The sequence below is a fragment of the Oreochromis niloticus genome, linkage group LG18, assembly GCF_001858045.2.
Source record: "Oreochromis niloticus isolate F11D_XX linkage group LG18, O_niloticus_UMD_NMBU, whole genome shotgun sequence".
In the NCBI taxonomy this organism is placed as follows: Eukaryota; Metazoa; Chordata; class Actinopteri; order Cichliformes; family Cichlidae; genus Oreochromis; species Oreochromis niloticus.
Window position 1 is genome coordinate 18,802,443 of NC_031982.2, and position 24,236 is coordinate 18,826,678.

The 24,236-nt window shown below is 41.7% G+C and overlaps 1 protein-coding gene across 6 annotated transcripts in view; it reads left to right on the top strand.

Annotated features, from left to right (window-relative positions):
- Positions 1 to 24,236, top strand: part of agap3 (ArfGAP with GTPase domain, ankyrin repeat and PH domain 3) — a 119,800-nt gene that overhangs the window by 41,369 nt on the left and 54,195 nt on the right. For 2 of the 6 annotated variants that reach the window (XM_013270432.3, XM_013270429.3), the window contains exons 1-6: positions 3,919 to 6,009; positions 13,266 to 13,324; positions 15,777 to 15,864; positions 18,845 to 18,930; positions 22,831 to 22,972; positions 23,389 to 23,523. In XM_013270432.3, coding sequence (XP_013125886.1) covers positions 4,413 to 6,009; positions 13,266 to 13,324; positions 15,777 to 15,864; positions 18,845 to 18,930; positions 22,831 to 22,972; positions 23,389 to 23,523 — 2,107 coding nt within the window. In that variant the 5' untranslated portion in view covers positions 3,919 to 4,412. Of the gene's footprint in view, positions 1 to 2,258; positions 2,398 to 3,918; positions 6,010 to 13,265; positions 13,325 to 15,776; positions 15,865 to 18,844; positions 18,931 to 22,830; positions 22,973 to 23,388; positions 23,524 to 24,236 lie in introns of those variants that run through there. The other 4 variants (XM_003437865.5, XM_013270434.3, XM_019348147.2 and 1 more) reach the window with 3 other exon arrangements.

Consider the following 24,236-nt stretch of genomic DNA (forward strand, 5'->3'; position numbering starts at 1 on the left):
ACTCTCTCCAGTGAGGGCAAACATCTCTTCAATCAAGGGGTATTTCTGATAGCTCTGAATAATTTTCTCCTGTTTCTCCATGCTGCGCTTCCTGAGCAATATATTACATTCACATGTTCACACGAGGCTATATTTAAAGCGTGACATCAACACCTATGAAAAGTCATGAACATTTTTGTTCTCATTAAAGCTTGTTAGTCACTGTGGCAAACTTTGCCACCGATTTGTCATGCAGAGCTCACTTTGAAAAGTTCTGAATAAATATATTTGTGTTTTTTAGAAAGCAAACAACACCCGTGTTTCTTTTTTTTCCCTCCTTTCTCCCCTCATACGTAATGCTGGAGAATACCGGATGCCTGAGGCTTGAGCTGTGCTGATGTGTGAATGAGGTCAGCAAAAAACCATATTCGAGAAGAGTTGGGCTACAGCCTCCTACCTGCCGAGTGCTAATTATAATAAGTCAGGAGGCCGCCTTCAGTTTCTCTTCCTGTCACCCTGTTTGCCGGAGGAAGCAAACCGTCTCCGCCAAGGAGTTTACATATGTACGCGGTCGTCTTCCTCACACTGACTCATGTTCTAATACTGACGAGGGGTTAGTAAGCTTTACTCATGTGGCTTGAATGCATCATGCAATCTGCTAGACAACACCAGTGTTTGTCGCACATAGTGTCTGCGTCTTATATAAACACACTAGTTCTGACTGTCTGCTGTGTCTTATGTTGAGACATTTCCGTTATGTGTGTGTGAGTCTGTGTGTGTTTCCGGCTAATGGGTATCCAGACATCATCGCAAGCCCCAAAACTGCTTGAGTCTTCCAGATAATTGATGTTGCTGTAAAAAAAAAAAAAGCATTCCCAATTCAGCCTCTTAGTTACCCCGGGCTTACAGCAGGGGACCACAGAGACCAATCTGAGTGAAGCTTCTTAGTTTTGAAAGTTTTTTTTTGCATTATGAAATACTTTATGTTATTTTAATGTAACTGATATAATGTTATAATTAGGATGCAATTCCTTAGCGACGTGACTGCCCCCCACTGGAAATGTGGTATATTGTGTCAAAAGATCTAATATGAAGAGAAATACTGCTGAATGGCAAAAGCCCTGATTGAATTCGATTAGAAAGTGAAGGCGAAAACCCCCAACAGGCCGTCTAATTAGGGATTTGACGAGATTGTCCAGTCAAATTATATAATGATGCCTGCTTTGAATTAAATTCTGATGCCCCCATAATAACAAAAATGAAAGTACTGTAGAGATGATGTGCACACTGTATTTGTGACACATTTAAAATATAATGTCGTCTTATGGGATGCTGGAAAAGTACAAAGGGGTTTTGGGATATTAACCTGACAAAGAAAGATTCCAGACGTAGCTTATAGGTGAGATAATAATCGCATGGCGAGAAAATTGTCTTGCAAAAGCACAGAGCGTACCTTTCTGTTGCTGAACGACTAAGAAATGTAGCCTAAGAAAAATTGAAAGAGAAACTCAGGTCGGGGTGTTGGCAAAACAGCTACGCCTGTGTTTGACAAGGTGACGCACAGAAATGAGATAAACGGCCAACACACACAGTATGACCTCCGCTTACAATCAGGCAGATGTGTACACATCCACACAGGGAGATACAGACGCAGAGGGTAATTCCGAAACCTCAGAACATGCCAATCCAGTTTTTCAGAAAAGGTTTTCCTTCCACCTTCCATCAAGATACAGTTTCAAGAGGGAGAAATATTTAGCTGCAGGACAGGGTTGAACACAAGAGAGGCTCTGTTACCTGGTCAGCACTTTGAAATCCCAGGATTTACCGCAGCACAGGTTTCCTTTGGACCGGACCACAACAAAGACAACAGGATAGTGGATTAACTTTAATCCTATCAGGACTTCCTATGTAGGACCCTGCTAACCAACACCTGCATTAAGGAAAGGACTCAAAGGGAGCGATACCGCATGGCCTTTCCGGGCCGCCTCCTCGGGCTGTCCAGTAGCTGCTCCGGCTTCTGCTTGTTACCACAATATCAGCCTTGCATGGAGTGCATGCCAGAAATGACAAAATAGTTTTTTTTGGTTTCTATGCTGGACAGAAAAAAAACTGGGGACTAACTGAGCTGCAGATGTTAACTGAAATGTCTGAAAGAAGCAAAGGAAGATAAAAACCCAGGAGTGGCGCAATGAATCAAAGATGATGAATAATCTGAATGTGGATTCAGGCACCTAAATATTTTGTTTCTTTTTAGTTATATCTCGGAAAAGTCTCTCTGAGGTTATAGCTAGAATATGTTGACTTGCTTCGGGAGTCGCAAGCAAACTCGACACCGGCATGATATCCAGTGGAGTGAAAAGGACTGTTTACTCGATGATGAGACCCACATCCTTTCAAACCCCTGCTTCCTAGACACAGGTAAATGCCGAAATTACAACCTCTGACAGCCTGATATGGGATTCAGCTTTGCTGTTGTACTCGCTCACTTCAGATTTTTCTGACGGTGCACGCGCTTGGTTAGAGTTTCCTGTAACAATATCTAAAATGCTTTTGATTGTTTTCATTCTAACACCGCTGAGTCAGTTGATAAAGAGACATAAGGGAGAAAGAAATGTGCCAAGAAACACTTCAAATATCAGGAATTTACTCACACTTACTGTAGATGGCACAGAACGGCAATAGCAATTGGAGGACGTTAGGGAGTCGTTACGAAAAAACAAAATCAGTTCAAGTCAAATGCTGTTGAGATTTAGCTTTTGGCACAAACTGCAGCAGTTGGGTTGTATAACTTTCTGCCTCCCGGTTATTCTGGTTTCCCCACAGTGATGCACTCAAGGAATGGCCACTTGTTGTTATTCTTCTTTTCTCATAAGCAGTGTTGCTAAATTCTGATTATGCATCTGTTTTAGATATATGTTTTTTGTCCAGGCAAATCACACCAGCTTTGAATGGTTATCCAGCCGATAACAGTGCATGCCAGTACAGTGAACATTTTCCCTTCCACTGTGCTTTCTCTTGTTGACCACAAAGGGGCAGTGTTCCAGTCTTAACCACACTGGGTGCTGCAGAGTTGTGGGGGTAAAATCTGCCTTGATTCTTTGTGGTGCATGGCTGTCTAAATGAGCTCTACCCATTACGCTGCACTAATGCACGAGAAGATTGAATAGGACACGTAAAGGCTGCTCAGTCTTTTTATTCTCTGCATTTAATCGAATGCCAGCATTCGATGTGCTAATTTTCTCAATGAAGTTAGATGCAGGACTGCCCACGCAGTGAATGTGTAATTATGTTTAGATTCAGAGAATGCCATTTTACATAATGCCCAATGTACTGATTTCTGCCACGGTAACCATTAGTGCTTTAAAAAGAATAAGTTCCTCAACAAAAATAGCTGTCAGCCAATCTTGGAATTAAGCTAAGCTCTCCCACTGAGTGTAGGCTGTATAGTGGGAGCCACTGGAAGGTTGGTGTGTGGTTGTGTGGGTACTCCCATGTTACTCCATGGCTGTGCTGCATTAGTATTCTCATAGATCCTGGAGGGGGGGAGACATTTTGACTTCTGCGTCCCTGTAAAAGTGATTAAAACCTAAGCAGCATATCCCCAAAACTGATGTGTTTAGGTGAATCAGTCAAGTGTCTAAATAAATATGAGAAAGTTTATAGTTTATTCTTTTCTTCTGCCATTGGTCAACCCAAGTAAAATGCCCACTTATGGCTGTTTCTTGTGGATTGTAGTCTGTATATATCAGTGTGTAATCAGCAGAGTCTTATCTCAATCTTATGTGTTCACTTTTGTCTGTTTATACCTCCGGGGGCTGTTAGCAACTCTGGTGAAATCATGAGGGCGTGTTCAGTGTCCTTGGGATCCACTCCTTGTTTTCCATGTGTCCCGGGGGTTGGAAGGCAGCTGAAAGTTCAAACAGAGACACACTCCCTCATGCTCTACATGGCAAGAGCTCAGAGATTAAGGGGTTTCTCTGCACCGCCAACAACAGGGATTGCTCGCAGTTTGTAACTTGCCAAAGAAGAAGGATGATTCAGTTTTTTTGAGCTGTAACTTTTGTGTCTGTTACAGATATGCCTTTGTTGCAAAATCAGCAGTTCAAGTTTTGTTTTTCTTCTGTGCATCTACTTGCTCGAGACAGGTAGAATAGAGCGGAGCAAAAAGCAGCTACCACCTAAATGCCTGTGTGATTCTACTGAGGAAAGGAGCCAGAGGATGCAGGTGGCAGCGAGGCTTTGAACTAACTTGTTTGAAGTTTTCTTTTTTTTTCTTTCCTCATGTCAAAGGTGAAAGATTATACCTGGCAGAGGAATTTAGTCTTCAAATGAAGGACTTCATGAGCTGAATCTCAACTCTCTGGCAGAATGTAACACACTGGTTTCAGTGTGTTAATGAGGATGATTGTGTGAATGGGTCTGAATGAAGTGTGATGCTTTTCCTTAGCAGTGGGACCGTGGATGCGACCCCAAGGAGTACAGCTATAGAACAGCAGCAGCGGGAGATAACTGTATACCACGTCTCTGTAATCTTGAAAGAAACACATACAGATGCGCCGGTGTCAGAGCTGGAAATGGGCCAGGTCACTCACACCCTGGTTGGGAATTGTCAGCCAAATGGAGAGATGACTTGTATAGTCCAAATGGAGAAAAGCCCGAGGTTGGGCAAGGCACAACACGAGCTCAGCAGGTGGCTCTCCCTGAGTAGTGCCGGGAGGCATAGAGAGGAGGTAGTGGTGGAGGAGGATGAGGAGGAGTTGGAGGAGGTGATTGCGGGAAAAATGAAGACAGACAAGTTTTTTAAACCACCTTCAAAATACACAAGAAACTCCTCACAACAACACAGAGACGTTGTAGAGCTAACAGCTCAACCAGACGCCAAGGAGCAGCTCGTTCAGAGCTCAACATCGTGCTCTGCCACCATCCAGGCTAAAGGACTTGTTCATGGGAATCATGACCGTGCACCAGGAAGAAGGTCTCTGCCTTGGGCCCTGCTACGAAGGTCACATCAGGATGAAGCCCTGCTCGGCAGAAGGACGATGAGCATGTATGACGGTCCGGTCAAGGTCCAAAGAGATCGTCAGCCCGAACAAGAACGACGGCTGCTGAGGCCGAGGAGCGTTTGCATGCTTCCAGGTGCAGTCGCAGTTCTGCCAGAGCCCCAAGCCCAGGAATCCTTCAAATGGACAGGAAGTTTAGACAGCCACCAGCACAGGAGCAGGAAGGCTGAGCTAAGAGCAGTGGATGGCCTCAATCCTGTTGTGGCTCAACGGCCATCGGGCCCTGCGGAGGTGAAACTTAGGGTCCGCCAGAGGAGCTGGAAGCCCAGGCCCGTCAGTATGACAGTACTGGAACTAAAAAAGAGGGGCTCTGATGATGAGATAAACAGCGAGAGGAGTGGCAGCCACAGAGGTGGCGAAGGAGAGGGATTTTTCAAAGGAGGCTTACGATGGAAACTGTTTGGCAAAACATCACAAGAGAAGAACAAGGAAAAGCAAAATGACAAAGATGCCAAAATTTCCCCCAAAAACAACAAATCTGATACTTCAAAAAGTACACTGAGCTCTTTAAGACGGAGTTTTAGTCTGCGAATCAGGAGGACTCGTCCTAGGGATTTGGGTTCTGGGGTAGAGTCAAAGGACTACTCTCAGACTAAAAGTACTGCTGAAGAGGTAACGATGCCTCCTCAACCCTTCTCGTACCTCACAGGAAGAAAGATTTCAACTTCCAGTGATCAGACGGAAGATGGAGGCATGCAGTACATTCAGTATCACAGCAGGGGGAAGGTCAAGGTAATGGAGGTACCCCTCTGTCCACCAAAACTGACTTCCAAACCAGTTCAGGAAGAACCAAGTATATGGCAGCTCATAGCAAACCGTTTCAGGAGGAAAGACCAGCCAAGCAGTGGCAAAAGTGAAATTCAGCAGTCCCAAAGCAAAGACAGTGGTCAATATCCCCAGACTGGGAATAATAAGTCACAGCCTGTCACCATAGAGACTCTGGCAGGCACTGACTCCCAAAAAGGTCAAGGTAAGACCTGCAAGACTGCTGATTTATTTCCCAGCTCAGTGCTCCATTTTATATACCCCCTCTTGCTCACTGCACAGAAAGTTACAGCTCAAGAGAAATAAGGAAGTGCACTTTTTTTTAGGACAAGCAAATGGAAAACATGTGGGGGAATTGTGAGTTTGGATGGCATTCAAAAAAGTCCAAAGAGTCCTTTTGGAATTTCTATTTCGGGTATTTTATTTCTCCAGTGTTTTTCATGTGTGAACCTCCAGTTCGTGTGCACATGCACAGCAATTACTTTGCCTTCTGTGAGGTTTTTGTAGTTCAGTCAAAAAGTAGGTGAAGTGAAATCACCAGTGACTGAAAAGAACTGGTGATTTCATGATAACAGTTTGTTTTACAGAGGGGCGGCTGTGGCATAACACAGTCCCCGTGCTATCTCTGTGTTATCCTGACCCAGGCCTGCTTGTTGGCCTCTCAGAGACGCAGCTTAAAGAAGTAGCATTAAAGCAGTTAGTGGCTGTAATGGGGATGCATTTGGCAGTCTTGCAATGCTAAATTAAGAGGGCTTACATGCTGTAATGATGGGGAGAGGAGCAAACGACTTAAGCGCTGTGTTTAAAGGTTAACTCTGACAGTGAAGTGTGTTTGTCCAGTTGCCTGGAAGAGCAGGCAGAGAGGCAAATATTTGTAACTATCTGAATTAATGGCTGTGATTTGCTGCGTTTTGTGCGTCAAGCTCCAATTTCACACCTTTTCAAAGAGACCTAATGAGTCGTCTGTGACAACCTAATAACTTCTCCCGATGTCAAGTCGCACATGTCATGTATATATTTGCAACTTTTGAACCAGCAAAACATTTCTTTTGTTTTAATTTTCATGCTAATTTGAGACTCATGAAGGGGCTGAGGTCAGACTTGTTAATCTTTTGACTGTTTGTATTCTCCCATGACACGTTACCAAGGATACCTATTGATTTGTTTTCCAGAGTCAAGTGGTGTTTGTCCATTTCTTCCACTGCAGTCAGTCAGTCAAGCTTCAGGAATGTAGGTGTGCCGATCAGCTTGAGTTAAGCTGGGTGTTCAATGCCCTGGGCGGGACTCTGCGCTTGTTGCTACCTGCCTAACTGTTGGTTCTTAAAGTAAATTAAATCCAGAAAAGCCGAAGCCCAACTCTTCTGTGACTGAACGCTTGCATACACCCAGGCTGTACTCGAGTGTGTGTATGACGTTTGGGTGGAGGAAGGGAGTTTAACAGGGGGTAGAGTTTGAGGTGTCCCCACCCCCACCTGTCGAGTAAACAAAGCCATCCTGTCGGATCCAGGAGTGGCCAGTGAACTGTGTGCTGAAATGGGGAGTGGGGGGGGTGGTCTCTGGGGTCCTTTGAGTTGGAGAAGCAGTGTAGGTGGGCAACGGTGCACATATGTAGCAGAGGTTGAAATACCAGGAGTGGTGCAGCAGATAGAACTCTACAGTAACCTGTAGTCTAGCCTGTCAATGTAGCTTGCAGACAGGAACACACTCAGTGATGGGTATTCTTTGGAGTTACCTTTTAGACAAGAAAATCCCCCCCCACGAAGGTGAAATCCAGACTCATTTATCTTAAATCTGACACAAAATATATTCATGAGGATGGAATTCCCTATGTTTCCCTTTCGCTTTGCCTCTTTCGATATTAATTCATGTGAACTCCTGCCATTTCACATAAGGTATTTCCTGTATGTGCTTTACCTTTCAGATGGAATCGGCCTTACTTTAAAACCTGCAGAGTGAAAAATAATTAGAAAAAAAATGCTTTTGTTTTTGGCGTTCTTATCAGCAGGTGTAGTTGAGTCCCCAGCAGGTAGCTATGTTCAAGATAAATACACTTTCAGGGGAAGTTGGATAAACAGTGACACTGCGATAATGCCCTCTCAGCTGCAGCAGGACACATGGGGAGACTGCAAGATATTGAAAAACCATTGAATCGCAGACAGTCTGGTTAGGAGCGGAGGGAAATCGGTTAATAACTGAATGTAACTTGTATATGAGCAGCTGCCACTGCAAATCTCAGCTCCAGTACATTGTGTTTTTCAGAACTGTGGCTCATTTGAAGCAGGATCCTGCTGTTTCACCAAGAGGTGTACAAACCATTTGCCAAAAAAGCTGCAATTTGTGGATCTTCTCTAACTTTGCATGCAGTTTCACTCGTGCATGACTGATTCCTTTGGTTTTTGTTCTTTTTTTTCTTATTCCTTTTGGTAGCTGCAAAGATAACCTCTGGCACATTCCCTTCTTAATTTGACAAACTGAGTCAGTCAGCCTGGGCATTCCACTGCAAGACTTCTTGAAAACCCAATTTGCAAATCTCTTGTTAAATGTGAATCTTGTTTGAACCAGGATGTCCAATTTATTTTAAGGGGAAGTGATCAATGCCTTTCTGCAGACAACACAAGGCTCTGGGAGCTTTAAGTAGGGCAGACCGTCCAGGTTGCATTAGACGAGCTCGGGGTAAAGATTTTCACCTTGTTCTCTGCTGACTGTGTTTGTCACTTACCTAATTTGATGGAAATGACTGGCTTGTGTTTGGGAGCTGCGCAGAAGAGAATTAAGAGCTCTTATGCTTGTTTTTTTTTTCTGTAAATGTTTTTTTCTTGTAAAGCTACAGACAAAAGGAAGATGCTGCAGGACCGTTTTTGTCATGACATGCATGATAAAAGTAGCCAGACGGGGAATGTCAGTTGGTGAATCATCAGAGTAGAAACACTAATTGCTAGCTAAATTCTCACTCTGTAATTCATGACGGAAGGAAAGTATGGTTGGAAAGTTGGTCAGAGTAAGAGTGGAAGTTTAGATCTCAAGGTTGTCCTCTCTCGTTCCCCCAAAAACCACTTCAGATTCACTGCACATTGGCACGCATGCATGCATGTGCATACGCACGGACTTGCTGCTCACATTAGATTTTCTTTTCTCATGGAATAAGTCGGGGCTTCGCTTGTGCTTCGCTACCCTCAGACTGAGTGGTCATTTTTATCTGAGCAGACGTGAGCAGCGAAGTGAAAGACCTGACAAACATGCTGCCAACAGTTTTACCCTCACGGAGACAAAGACACTGGTGTCCTCTGTAGGCATCGCGAGTACCGGGGCTCCCTTGTTTCCATAGGAATTCTGGGACACAGCGATGTGGGGATGGTCATATTTAAAGAATGACGTAATGCTGACCACATGGATTCAATTAGGGGTTTTTCTTTTAGCGGGGGAACAGATCGGCTCCACTTTATCTCTTTCGGGATGGCAAATTTCAGGCATCTTCACCATGATGCTGTTTCTTTGGTGTGTTCTTGATTTCAGTATTATTTTAGTGAAAGGCACTCATTTTCTATTGCTTCCTTTTGTTGTTATTATTGTCTGTGAAAGAATAAGTGGTGCTGTTTTCTGGTAGTCAATGCGGTGCTCTAGAGATGAAGCGATTGTCAGTGGCCAACAACACAATTTCTGCATTGACCTGCGATGACCCAAAATTTCCCTTCATGGCTACACATTAGTTGGGTTGAGTTTAAAATACTCCTTGTTTAAAATCTGAAATTCATGTTTTTTGGGGGCTTCATTTATCAAATATTACTCTTTATTCCTTCTGCTTTATTTCACTAATAACCAGTTCTTCATTAAAAGGACAATCTAGGAACTACTTGCTAATCATATTACTGTACTGATGAAAGCATCTACGTACCCATGATGGCAGGTTTGTGCTAATGATACAGTAACAGGATGTAAACATTAGATGAGCTGTGATGAGACAGTAGAAAGAAAATAGTTCCTATATGAAAGTGCCGGACCATTTTAGTAACAAGGTCATGATACCAAGTTTGACAAAAACATATTTGTTGGCACTTTAAGTACAACAAAAGAAGCTCCATTCAGTTCCATTACATTCAAGAGAAAGCAGATATTACTATAGCCAGTATAAATGATTCACAATCTAGTCAGATAAATAGCAATGCAGCCCAGAGGAACATACAAAAAGTTTGATTTTGGGTGAGCTGTTAACAAAGCCTGAAAGACTGGCACCTTAAGATGGGTTCATGTAATTGCTATTTTTGAGTATTACCGCTGGTTGACCTTTCAATAACAAGAAACAGGAACTGTAATAAAATGGGGCGGCAGCCTTATCGGAGATCGCCTCAGAGAGCCGTGACCTGCATTGAGTTTCCTGCACTTAAAAACTGAGGCAGTTTGGATGTCTCCGCTCATGTTCTGACATGTCAAACCCACACTGAGAGGGCTTAACTGGAGGCGTGCTGTTTAAAGACTCCTCTGCTCCAAACAATGGTTGGTGAAAGGCCCCTGTGCTCGGGATGCACTCTCCTCTCCCACAACAAGTGAGACATCCACAGCAGAGTGACGCTCTTTGTAAATGGATTGGAGAAAAAGTCAAGATTTTAACTGAGGATTTTTGTTTTTGTGGGTTTTTTTTTTAATCAACAAGTCAAGGGGAATTTTTGGCTCATTTCTCCCCGACTATGAGTCATTTATGCTTTTAGCATACATTTTGGAGAAATGAAAACCTAAAACATGTCCTATAACGACACTGGTGTCCTTACTGTTTATGCTTCGTTTCTTTTCATATTGGCATCGCCTGCAGCAAAAAGAAAAACCACCATAGCTGTGTAATGATGGTGTATGTGTAGTTTAATTGTTATGGTTTAGAGATGTGGAGGGGGTTACCTGTGCAAGGCGGCATGTAGGCTCCTGTATTAGAGATGGTATCTTATTTGGGAGGTTCAGATGGTAAGAAAGCCTTGATCCAAAACAGGAAGGTGGTCTTTGTTCTAATAGGTGTTATGACACAAAGCTGTGTACTCCATCTCTGTGGGAAATGGGCACAGCTTGTGGAGCTGTCATTTGTGTTTTTAGTTCTGAGGGTTCGCATTGTCCTTTATAGTGCTCTGCCCTTTTTCAGAGCTCTATTATCTAGTCAATGTCTCCAAATGTCACTGGTAAACCTACCATGCTGAATAAAGCCTGATAATAACTGCCTTTTAAAACAGTTCAGCAAAATCCCTTCCTAAGATTGGGCTGTACATTGAAACAGCCTTCACAGACTGCATTAACCGCAGGTCTGTTGCAATTACTTCTTCACACTTATGTTGTAAACAAATAAACAAAGCTAGAGAAAACAAAATAGTCAGACAGATGGAAAATCCTTTAAATTATCAATCAATCCATCCATGCATTTTCTTAACCACTTATTCAAATCAGGATCAGGGGGCTGGAGCCAGCTGACATTAGCTGACAAGCAGAGTAGTCTCTTTTGGGGCTTCATCTAATATCGCCGTTAGTTTTTGGTTTAAGTTGCTTTAATCAAAGTGCTTCTACCATTGAACTAAGCCTGAAAAACTGGCACCTTAAGATTCCTTATACTCTGAATGCAGGGAACAGTTTTTCCAGGCATCTGCTGTAACCAGCAGATACCTGGTCCAAGATCTTTTGTGATGTTTACAAATGCAGATAAACTTTTAACAAGTGAATTCGTCTTCAGATGTTAGCTGATGAATTTAAGATTGCATTTCAGTAAACAGGATCCCACTTTTGCTCTCCGCATGGACCTGCATGCAGCTAAGGTTTGCTCAGATTTGACTGGTCGATTGGATTTGAACTAGGAGCGGACTATAGTCTGAAACCAGAAAGCTTCCAGCACTAGAAATCACCAGAAGGTTCGAATTCAGCTCATTCGTATGTAGATATGTTTCTGGAGGATTATAAAAAAATCCTAGTTTATGCAAATTATTATCACAGAAATATGAGATGCACTGATTGTAATTTTCTTGGCTGATTTTTATTTCTCATTTATTTAGTTATTCATTTTTCGAAGTGAGGTGCTACTGATTTATTCATTTAGTTAGTTATTTATTTTATTTTTGCGTATTCCAATTTTCTAAGATCTATAAGTGACAGCTTGTACAAAAAATCTAACTAAAATCTACACTAAAATAAGTTATTAAGCTTCATAATTTCCCACAAACTGCACATGATAGACTCTCACTGAAAGAACTGAGAGTAACGTTACAGATAATTAGCTAAAAATGGGTTTCTATACATTCGCCTTTACTTGACATATTTTACCCTACCAAACAAAAGCAGGTTAATCAGATTTATATACCAACACAAATGCAAGTTACATAAATAATTTTCTGGTATGTTTATAACTTCATCAGATAGCAGCACGTGGACCCTTTGCTCTTTTTTTTTTAAACTTCTCTAAACAATTTTTTTCCTGTTCCTGCTTTGAGCCCTTGCTCATACCGAGGCTGTGGATACTGAGCTCTGGATAGCTTTAGCTTTAGCCACTCTTCCTTTATTAGCGTCTTTAAAATGTCCATGTTCAGCTGGGTGAGGGTGATTTAAGTGTCTCATTAGGTTTAAACAGTTCATGGCAGTTCCTCCATGGTTTACTTTGGCCAACTTTGTGTCTTCCTCGGAGCTCAGTAATGGCTGTGAGCAACTATTAGCCTGCGCTGCTGTGCACATGTTGCACATGCATAATCAGACATATGTGAGGCTGTCCTACTGGTCACCAGTCAAGAACACAGAATGACTGTATCTTTTTAAAAATTCTACTTTTTTAAAGTTTTTTTTTTTTTTTACCTGTCTTGTCCAACAGCATTCATTATCAGAATGATGATTTGAATGCACTGTTTGCCAAACAGATTTGGTTTGCTTAAACTCTATAAATAATGTTTTAATAATTCATATATTTTTATTATTATTTACATAGGATATGTGTAATTTAGCAATGCCAAAGCTGACAAGCAGGGAGGGGTTGAAGTGTTAAGAGAAGAAGGGGGGAAATGAAAGAAAGATAAAAGAACAATGGGGGAAAATAGGAGAAAAGGTAAAAATAAAAGGACAAACAGCAGAACACGACAGGCCAAATGGCCATATATTCATAACTACACAACTTTTTCACTAAAGTTGGCTCTATCCATCTGCCATAAAACTTTGATTCAGTGGTTCTGGTTAACATGTGTGCAGGAAATCTTTTTTTTTTAAAAAAGGGCAACAACCCCACAATTCCTTTAAAAATGCTTTACTGTAATTGACTGCTGTGTAAGTCAAAATGCTTGCTGTGACTGGTGGAGCATTCAGCATAAAACTTATTGCAGACTCTTCAAATTCAGCCGCTAGCAAAAGCTGTCAGTGCCATATTATAGCTGGGGGTCAAATAGAACTGAACGCATATCATCGCTTAGTACTTTTTGTGTTTGTCATTTACGTCTTCGTTTGTCTTTTTCTTTTTAGACTCTTTTGTCAACAGCCAGGAATGGACATTGAGTCGATCAGTGCCGGAGCTGAAAGTGGTGAGTAACTTTTTTTTGTTGTTTTTGAAAATCCTGGTGTTAATTTGCCCTCAGAGGTTTCATCTTACTAACAGCTTTAAATGTCAGTGGGAAAGCATGTTCTCTCCATGTAATACTAGTTTTGCATTTCACATGAGAGGGAACATTTGAGAAATTGGCCGGACTTTTTCCCTGGCACATAGTGGGTGATTTTTAATGAGATGCGTTGGCATGGCGATACAGGGTGGTTTTGCAGCAGGACACAGGATGAGTGACAGTTTTGGGCTAGGCCAGTGACACATCCTGGGTCCGCTCCCACCCGCCAGTGAAGCACACGCACAGCCTCTGCCAAATGCACTACTAACATCCTCACATGATTTAATGCCTTCCCTACATAAAGACTAGCAGCCTTGAAAGGCTCCGCTCTGCCGTTCTCCCAGTGGATATAATATTTTTCAGTGTTAGGTGAATTCATTGTTGTGGCACCTTGAAGAAGGAGAAACTTCAATGGGGGGGATTCACAGCGAGCACAAAGACAAACTTCCTTTATTGGCTTCAAACACTTTTAAATGCGTCTGTTGCTTTTTATGTTTCTAAGGTGTTAATTGGCAGTTTCCATGTGGGGGTTTGTTAAATGGACCCGGTAAGACTAAATTAAGTGCCGCAAAAATAGTAATCATTCTTTTCAAAACTTTCACAGAGTTACCGTGCAGCGACAAGGTCGTGCTGAAAGGAAGTTGGTTACAACTCTCAGAAGCTTTTAAATATGATAGGGGGAAAAAAAGCAGGTTTTGCTTTCTTCCTCTTTGATACCACAATAATAGGGGTCAAAACAATTCCTGTAGATGAATTAAAACTATTAAAACCATGTGAGAAAACCTCTAACTTTTTTCTGCCGCAACAGTGAGCTGTACTCTGGTACTGTTGATTTCGTGCTGGTGACTTGACTGTGGTTAAATCCTGTTTTATTGCCATCTTTTGATCATCGCACATCAGAGCTAAATGTCTACAAAGAAGAGAGAAGGTTCTGTAGTAGCATAATGCTGATACGGCATTTCGAGATCATGAATCCTATATACCAGTGGGCCACAAAGCCCAGCAGTTAAACAGCAGGAGAACGCTGGTTCTGTGGCATATTCAAAGCCTTTTTTTGACTCATAGCTTTTACAGCACCACAACTTTGAATTTATTCATAGCTTATTCTGCTGGGGTACCTCATGATATACATACTTCAGTTATAAAGAAGCTAGGCTAGGAAAAGACCTTGAACACACCTTTTCTCTTGTGCCTCAAATGTCCCTATAATTAGAACCATACCTGCTTTAACACCCACTAATGATCTGTGGAAGGAGAGGGCGATGGTGGGTAGAGGAGGAGCTGGAGAGGGAGGAGATGAGGCATGTTGCAGTCTTTGTTCTTCCCAGACATGCTGGCATCGTCAGCCCACCCTCAGCCATGCATCACCCCGAAGGCACTGCAGTTTGGTCTGGTCTAGTCGGCAGGGAGAGGTAGAACAGGACAGACTACAACCAAAGTCGGGTGTAAATCAGAGGCACTTGGACAATATTTCAAACGCACATGGCCTACGAAAGGGACCTTTACCCCCGTGAACACAAACCAATTGGAGTTTCTTTTACTGCCTACTACCTTCTAAAGTTTTTAATTTGATTTTCTTCCCCCTAGCCAGCACTTGTTTTCACTTCAGGCCAGTGTGTAATAAAAATCTACTTAGCAGAGAAGCAATCCGTCACAGCAAAAATGGAGTCACCTTTAGGTTTAGTGCGAAACTTTCATTACTTTTTCAAATAATTACACCTTGACCAATTCTAAAAATAAAGTAAAAAAAAGTAAAAAAAAGAGTAAAAAAAATAATAATAATAATGATAGAAAAATCACATCCACAAAACTACATTTTTTGTTTTTTGAATAAAAAACTTGCATACTGGTGAAAAAGTTGAGTTAGTCTTTTCAAAAATGCCTAAAATGCAGCACTTCTTCTTTTTTACTTATCTTCTTAAATTCACACACATTGAAATATATGCGCAATAAAAATGCCCAGAACGTCAGACTTCGATTTTTCAGTTGACTTCTGATGGTATGTGTCTGTAGAAAGAATAATCTCTAAAACTTTAGTGACTCATACAGCTAGGATTTAAGACTTAGCAGCCTAACTAAAATATTAGGAATGAAATAAGATGTGGAGATGGTTTTATTTCTGATATTATTGACCTTGATGCAGTGTTTTGCTTTTTGCCACACACAATTTGCACATACTGGGCTGAAAACTTGCAAAGCCTTTATGATTGAGGTTGAAGGTTCAGTTTTTTGGAAAGAAAATATAAAAAAATAAAACTCAAAACAACACGACTTGTGTAATTTCAATGCCTTTGTGGTAGGATTTTTTTTTCTTTTTCTCTGTCAGGTCACTTGAACCTGTACATCATCTCATAGCTTTTTGCTCTTGGACTTGCAGGGGATTGTGGGAAACCTGTCCAGCGGGAAGTCTGCCTTGGTTCATCGATATTTGACAGGGACATATGTGCAAGAGGAATCGCCTGAAGGTAAGAGCCTGCTGAAGGAAGCGTGGGTCAGGAGGTGGATTACAAACATGACACCCAGCACAAAGATCAGAGCGTTGCAGATTAAATGCAGCATGTTTACTGTGGCTCTTTTGACCTCAGCGCCTCGGCTGCCGCAGCCTTTCATATGTATTACATTGTTGACGACGTGTGAAAAGCTGGTTTTGTCAGCTTTCTGTTAGGATGGGACGGTTGTGTGACCATATTTGGAGGAGTGTAATAGGATATTTAAATAATGAAGAACAGCACTGGGTTTTTTTTGCCGCGTATTTTTCTAATTAGCTTCCATTAAACTGTTTTGTTTTGGATTTTGTTAAGCTTCCAAATGCCGAGATTGGTAATTAGCTCAGTTCTATTTCTACCTTCACTGAAAATGGTGGGAAAATGACAAAATGTAACATTTCTAGTAATTTGAAGCTCATTACTAAGACATGCAAGTAAAAGAGGCACTGTAAATGAAGGTTTCTGTCACAATCAGGTGCTTTTTACACATTTAAAGCACTTGATATGAAAGCAATCCTTTTTTTTTTTTTTTTTAAATATATAAAAACCAAGAATGCCCCCCTCTGGCCTGAAGACTGCGTCCTCTACAAATTCCAGCAAGATGTTGGCAAACCCAGAGTTAACTGATGATCTTTGAGGGGTTTGCAGTGTTTCATTTTAGTGTAATTATAGTGAGGATGAGACATGAAGCGCATAATTAGTTTCTGGCATTTTGCTGCACCATGGGAGAAGGAAAAAAATCCTCATAGCTTAATTAGTCCTTGAGAAATCAATGGTGAGATGCTGGGGGAGGGGAAAAAAAACCCAAATCGACCCTTGTTGCTTTAATCAGGGAAATGTATCGGTTCATATATGTCTGTGTTCCTTCACATCGTTGCTCTGATACGACGTATCTGTCTGGCGAACACCGGGCACCTCATTGTTTCTTGTGCTTCAACACTGGCTTCACTCCAGACTGACTATTAACATTGCAGAGAAGCTTCACCCAGCAGAGGGAAGGTTCATCCGTGGCTGTTTCTTCACTGTTTTGTTCCTGGGCTTTTGCTATGATATCTGAAAAAAGGTACTGGGGTGTGTTACTATGGCAACGCCGGATGGAGCTCCGTTGGATTGTGGCTCTGTGTCAAGGTCTAAGCCTCCGTGTAAGCAGAGTATGCTTACTGCGTGTTAACCATGCCTACCAACTCACCGTCTCTCTGTAGGCTGTGTGTGCAACGTTATCACTCGCCTGGTTTTTTTCTCCTTCATGAGACGTTGAGCACAAATTCACATTATTCATAATTAGTCTTCATCACGCCAGGAAGAGAGAGTGTGGTAGTCTGCCTCATTTATTCGCAGCGTTGGTTTATTCGGGCTCTAAATAGAGACGACGACATTCTGGATGATTATGTAACTGAGATGTTTACTTCGAATTTCCATCCATGTTTTCTCCAGAGCCGTATGCTTTCATTACAGATACTGGTTTCTGAGAGTCTCCTCCATAATCCATTCTGGAGTACGAACATGTTGCCAGCTTCCATGCAAACCCTTTTCTCTGATAAATCTTTGGTTTGCTCTGATCCAGTCAGGATTCACACATACAGACGCAGAGTTTCTTAGTGCTTTGTCGGAATCTGCAAAGCGCTTTGACTTCAGTAGAAAAATATAAATAAATAAAAAGCTGACTGGTGGTTTATGAATCTCTCTCTCTCTGTATGTTTTGCAACCAGCATCCAGCAGGCTTTGAGAGCCTGTGCAAAAGGCTGGGAGAATCCCCGATTTGCAGAGCGGGCTAAAATCGACTTAACAGCGTGGAAGTGTGGCTCAAGTGGATATGTACTGCATGCTGACACAGGAATAGTGTCCGACTATTAAAAAGAAAAAAATCTGGGGCCCCGCCCACTTACATCTCCTATGATGTGTGATGTTTAGTTCTGTGGGCTGGTTTAACAACACGATTTCCAACTTGTTCTTACTCAGTCGTTCCAGGGGTGCACACATCTGCTGCCTTCATCATAATTTTCCTTTTTTTGGGGGGGGGATACATTTCACAATCATTTGTAGACCTTTTTAAATCTGTGCCTTATTCAGTTTTTTGAAACGGCTTTTGGCATATTTTTTTGTATTCATGAGACATCGTTTTCACTCCCAGGGACATCTCTAGCCTCACAACTTTCTCATTTCAATGTTTTTAATCTCCACAGGATCGAGAACCATTCAAATGATATGCAAAATCTAATTTACAGCGTGGTTCTCCCATTGGTGTAGTCTTTATCTGCAGCCAGCTTTGCTAACGGCAAGGAAAATCTATTTGGGCTACAAAAGAAATGAAGAAAAAGGGGAGAGAAACTCAAGGCTGTACGGGTGCTACGTTCTTAACTTTCCACCAGTTTTTCTGGGATGTGACTTAAAGCAGAACAGTTTCGGAGTCACGACACATTTACTGGACTCTGATGTTTATCTCCCATTGCTTCCTTTCCATCCTTTTATCATCTTTTCTAAAATTAAGTCTATTTGTCTTAAGATTTCATTTATTACAATCAGCCGGAGAGTGTTCGTGAAGCAAAAATCGGGCCTTTTCGTGACTCGTGGAAGCACAGTGATAGTGGCGCTGAACTGGTTCCCTCAGCAGCTGTGCATTTGACACGCTAAATGGCAATTTCTCGCCCACATAATTGGCTCCAGAGAGACCTGGTTTCCTGTCAGCATGTGATCCAGGCAACACCGTGTTCAGCAGGTCTAAATTGAGAAGCTGCACTTAAACTCAGATGCATATCAACAAACTTTTAAGAGCCATACATTTCATTTGCTTTCTTCTTCTTCTTTTTTAACTTATCAGTGGGTGTGAAATGTGTCTGCTGTCTTTCCTTTTTTTTGGACAACCCCCTGGTGGTTGGTTTACATCCTAACAGACAATTTACACTTTGATTAATTGACTGGCTGTGGAGTAAACTTTTGGAATAAACATCTCTTCCTTTAGGTGGACGTTTCAAGAAAGAAATTGTGGTGGATGGACAGAGCTACTTACTTCTGATCAGAGATGAAGGGGGGCCTCCAGAATTGCAGGTAGGATCCTTACAAATGTCTCTTTAATCAAAAGCCGCTGGGTAGAAACTGTCAAGCTGACAGAGCCTGCTTAGAGACAGACCATTACTTCTCTACAGGACTGTTTGGAGCAGACAGCACTCTGTGGGTGTTCTAACAAAAGCAACAACGGATCAATGCAAAAGCCAAGTCGAGATGATTTTTGTGGTCAAAGAAACAACGCCTAATTATCTTATTAGTATGTGAAATCTGAAGAGTTATGGTTAATTTTTAGGAGAAAATGTGATGTTGTGACACTCGTGTTATGACAGTGCAGCCATCAGAATCTTATCCTCGATTATTTGTGAACCATTCGTGGGCCCAATTTTGAGCTACTGCAGGACTTTATTGGCTGTCTCCAATTTATATACTTTATCCAGTCTAAGAAACTATCAAGCTGAAGCATCAGTGTCTTGATGCATGCTCAATCATTCAGGTAAGGAAACCCCAAAAAGTTTATTCTGTTCATCACTTCACCTACCGCCTACTGGTGTTGGCCAGAAGGGCCGATGGCGCGATATGGCCGCCTCGCTTCTGTCAGCCTGCCCCAGGGCAGCTGTGGCTACAACTGTAGCTTGCCTCCACCAGTGTGTGAATGTGTGTGTGAATGGGTGGATGACTGGATGTGTAAAGCGCTTTGGGGTCCCTAGGCGGGACTAGTAAAGCGCTATACAAATACAGGCCATTTACCATTTACCATTCATCTGGACGTAGCATTTTCAGTGGGAGAAACATTTCATCGCTCATCCAAGTGATTTCTTCGGTCTTAGCTGACCGCAAATTTCCCCAACCTTCCCCAAGAGTACATTTGCAAAATGACTGAAACGAGCACCACTGGCAAACAATCATTGTGATCAAAATGCTACGTCCAGATGAACAGAATTAACTTTTTGGGGCAAAGACTCAGTGATTCAAGCTAAAATTCACCTATCAAAATGACTCACTTCTCAAGTTGCTTAGATAATAGTCTGGTCTGAATCTATTAACACTAATATTTTAGTTTATAATTATCAATCAGAAATGTCCTTTGTAAAGCACGATGTTAGAAATGTAGTAGAGAAGTAAGAAGAACATTGTCATGCTACTTTATTATTTATACTTGAAGTAGAATAAGTGAATCCACTTAATTATGGGAGTGCCTGTTATCACAGGCATGCTTGTGTCAGCAAAGCATGATATCTGACAAATGCCCTTGTTACACCCTGTTTCCACCTTCACTCCGACAAGGCTCTACTCAGACCGATTTCCATAGATGGGAGGATTCAGTTTCCGATAACCAATCATGAGAGACTAACGTGCCCCCCCCTCCCCACCCCATGAATGTAACCTAATTTCAAGCCCACCTTGATGCATGCTAATGGCACCACACTGTCGTACAGCAGCATAAACCGTGAGTTTAGCCTGTTCCTTCATTTAACTGCTGTGCCTCAGGGGTGCCGACAACAAACATGCACTGGCCGTTTAAATTTAATATCGCTGTTGTGGCACAAAGCTTGACTACAGCCCATGGCAGTGATTGGCTAATTGGCACTCATGGGACACCTGTTTTTGTAACTGAAAAACTGCTGATTGATGACGTAATGTCCGGCCAATGAGTCCATTTGGTAAAATGTACACATCCAAAGAGCTTGACTCATTCAAAGCTGGCGGAGCTTTACTTATAAACTTATCTGAACTGATGACTTCCTTATGAGGTCACAGAGGAATGTGACGACATCTACAGTACCTTGTCACCTAGCAGCCGTAAGATCTCAAACACATGAAGAAAGGGTTGGGAAAACAAGGGGCAGGGGTCGTCATACTCATTACTGTACAAAGTCAGGCTTCCAGCAGCACAAGCTTGAAACATATCGTTTGATGACATGGACAAAGAACAAATGGAGATTCCTTAAATTTTAGTAAGATATGAAAAAAGGTAAAGTACGTTTATGTACGTTTTTTTTTTCATTTGACAGCAGTAAAAAGTCCGTAAAGGCCATCTTTTTAGCTTGAAATTTGATGACTTTTCTTAAAGTGTCCTGATATGCCACATTTGCACAGGTTGCCACAGAGATGGCCTACTTCTGATCTTTAAAGGATTATGACGCAGTCTCCAGAGAACGTCACAGTTAAACAGCATAGGAGTGGTCAAAACTGAGCAGAATTAAATTTTTAAATAATAATAATAAAACAGAATAATTAAAAGTCCAAACTTTAAGTCCTCCTTAACATTTGTACTTCATATGTACTTCACATCTTTCCGAAAGTCATCTGATGGACCGGATTGAAGTGTTCACCGGGTTGATTCTGGCCCCTGGATTTCTGTTTGACACTCCTGTCTTAAACCAATAACAACATATAAAAGGGGTTAGGGTTAGAAAAAATCACACTGATGTAAAGGCCTAAAAAACGTATGTGTCAAATGTGATACACTTGGTGTTACAGAGTTAATACATGTTTTTGTGGTCACCCATAATTACAAACTCACAGAGTTTTATGTTGTAGCTGTAACGTTGGTTCTACTGCCCACTTGTTAGACATCAGGATTCACTCTTCCCATTCTCACTAGCATGGTTTCCAGCTGCAGCAGGCAGCTGTTTTAAGCATAATCTGTGATAAGCCCAGTGTATACTAAACAGCCCAGCACTAAACAGCCGTTGAGCAGTGTTAGCAACAAACACACAGGGGGCACATTTAGGTAGAAGGCTTTATATGAAACAGGACCCATTTGCCTGGTGATCAGAAACAAATTAATTGACTTTTTATGTTCACGGATTATACTTACTGGCCCCAAGCTGGCTAGTCACAACATCTTTTTATACACTGACTAATATGTACTCAGTTACTTTGCACCCTTAAAGTAAATAAACTCTCTCATGTGAGTCTTTCTTGTAACTGCAGTGTTATTAATATTTTCTGTTGCTAAGCTTACATAGATTTGATGAGGGATTTAAAAAGATTCAAATGTAATAATCGGATTCCATTAAAGGCCCAAGTATCAAAACCGCCAGCCCCGGAAAATATACACAAACTTGCTTGTGGCTTCATTCACAGGGTTCAGTGTTTCCGGTGTATTTACCCTGCAGTTGTTTTAGCAGCTAGTGATGCCTGGCTTGGCAAAGCTCCGATTTACGCTTGCATTACGCTCGGCGAGATTAGGGAATAGAAATGAGTGCAGCTCAGTTGTCAGCTGCCTGTATAATTACTGGCATAATTAAAGGCCTCCATTATGTTCCCACTCGCAGGAGGCTGAGCACAGTTGTGGTTTGGAAGCTCGATTTGCCATTCAGTCCCTGTGGGGGTCTGGGCAAACGTAAAAGCTGAATAAAGAAGAGGGCATTACAGGAGAATAGTTTGTCACTTGATTGTCACCGTTACTAGTACTGTGGAGTCAGCTTAGCCTATTTCCTGCTGTGGATGTTGAATCAGATTGATTCGCTCTGCTCCCCTGTTGGATCATAAACTATCCAGAAATTATGACATATATAGAGATGACACAGAAAATACACATTGTCCTGTATTGTGGTAGCTGTGGGGATAAAGAAAGCAGATACAGATTCAGTAGTAATCATTATTCATTCAGTCTGTTCACCTTGGTCTGGTATCTTGCCTAAAAAACATGTTTCAGTGTCCTAAGATTGTTGCTACACTGCCCCCTTGTGTAGATATACATGAAGTACAATAACAGTAAAAGTGCTGCAACCTATTATAAGGTAAAATGTATTCATAAAAGCTAAAACAAGTAATGGTTTCCATCCCTGTCTCCCATTATCCCTTTCAAAATAAAAAAAATGTATATTTTTGTGGTCAGTGCATTAGCGATAATAATGCAAGCGTTAATTTGTGCAAATGTTCTTGTGGTACCTTTATTTCTTTAACACATTACCTCTGCCCTGCCCTCAGTTTGCTGCCTGGGTGGATGCCGTGGTTTTCGTTTTCAGCCTGGAGGATGAGATCAGTTTCCAGACGGTCTACAATTACTTCTTGCGCCTTTCCAGCTACAGGAACACAGCAGAGGTCCCCATGGTCCTCGTTGGAACACAAGGTGCTTGCCCTGCATCTGATATGTATATACAAATGTTCTTTATTGCCTCTTACATAATGAAACTATAGCTGTTATATGCTATTCTTTAATAAGTGAGGTATATTGAATTTATATCTTAATGTCAAAAAAAGTCAGGAAAAGACCAAAACTGTTTTTGTGGTTTGAGTGCCGGCTTGTTTTTGTGCAAAGCGGACCTCTGTTGCTCAGATCATTAAAACACACCAGCAAAGCACACTGTTGCACATCAGCGCCCATCAGTTTTGGAAATATGGAAATATGTAGGCGTCTTTCAGATTCCGAGTATATATTCGGTACTTCTCTGTGGGGTTTATTTTTTGGTGAAAGCTGTTGACACTGGGTATTGCCAGCTTCATTCATGGAATTAAATGTTTGATCTTATTGCTCTCTTCTGCTAGATGCAATCAGTGCTGCCAACCCCAGAGTGATTGATGACTCACGGGCCAGAAAGTTGTCAAATGACCTGAAGCGCTGCACGTACTACGAGACCTGCTCCACCTACGGCCTGAATGTGGAGAGAGTCTTCCAGGACGGTGAGAGGGGGTGTTTTAAAAGTGCAGATAGGTTAAACAGGAAGGTGTAAAGCGTAACTTGAATGTAATTACGTTTTATTTTACAGCCCACATTTAGTTCGGTATACTTAGTAAGTTGTTTATCCTGCAACGCTTCAGTCAGTCGAAAGAGCAAACACTTGTCAGCATTTGCTAATTTTAGAATACAATATGCTTAGGAACAATGTTGCAAACTTTGGACAGGCATTTTAGACTTTTGCTGTTTGTAATGACCTTCATCTAAATTGCCTTATTCCCAGGTTCCATTGCAGGCAAAACATTTAAATTAGCCTCATTTCAATTCCACTCTCAGACTTCCACTTAGGATTTCTTGACAGTTTCTTGAAGAAACATTTAAATTGCAGTTTTTCAAATACCGGATTTTGTGTAAATCCGACTAGGATATGCAATCCTGTCACCTCCTTCCAATTTTAGGAAACACGGTCCAATTTGGTCTAACTTGTATTTGCAAAACTATGAGCCTAGTAATTAGTGTAACCCTTATATTACACCCTCTGGAAACTGGCTCAAACTGGCAGGGAGGGCATTCACAGAAGATTTTTTCTCAAAACAAATGTAACTTAATAAAGCTGAAACTCACAAGTCGGCATTATTAGTGTTAGTTATTAGTTTCCTGTTTGCTGTGGAGGTGCTGAAAGGTGCAAAAGAAAATGAAGGGAACAGGAGGTTTGAGG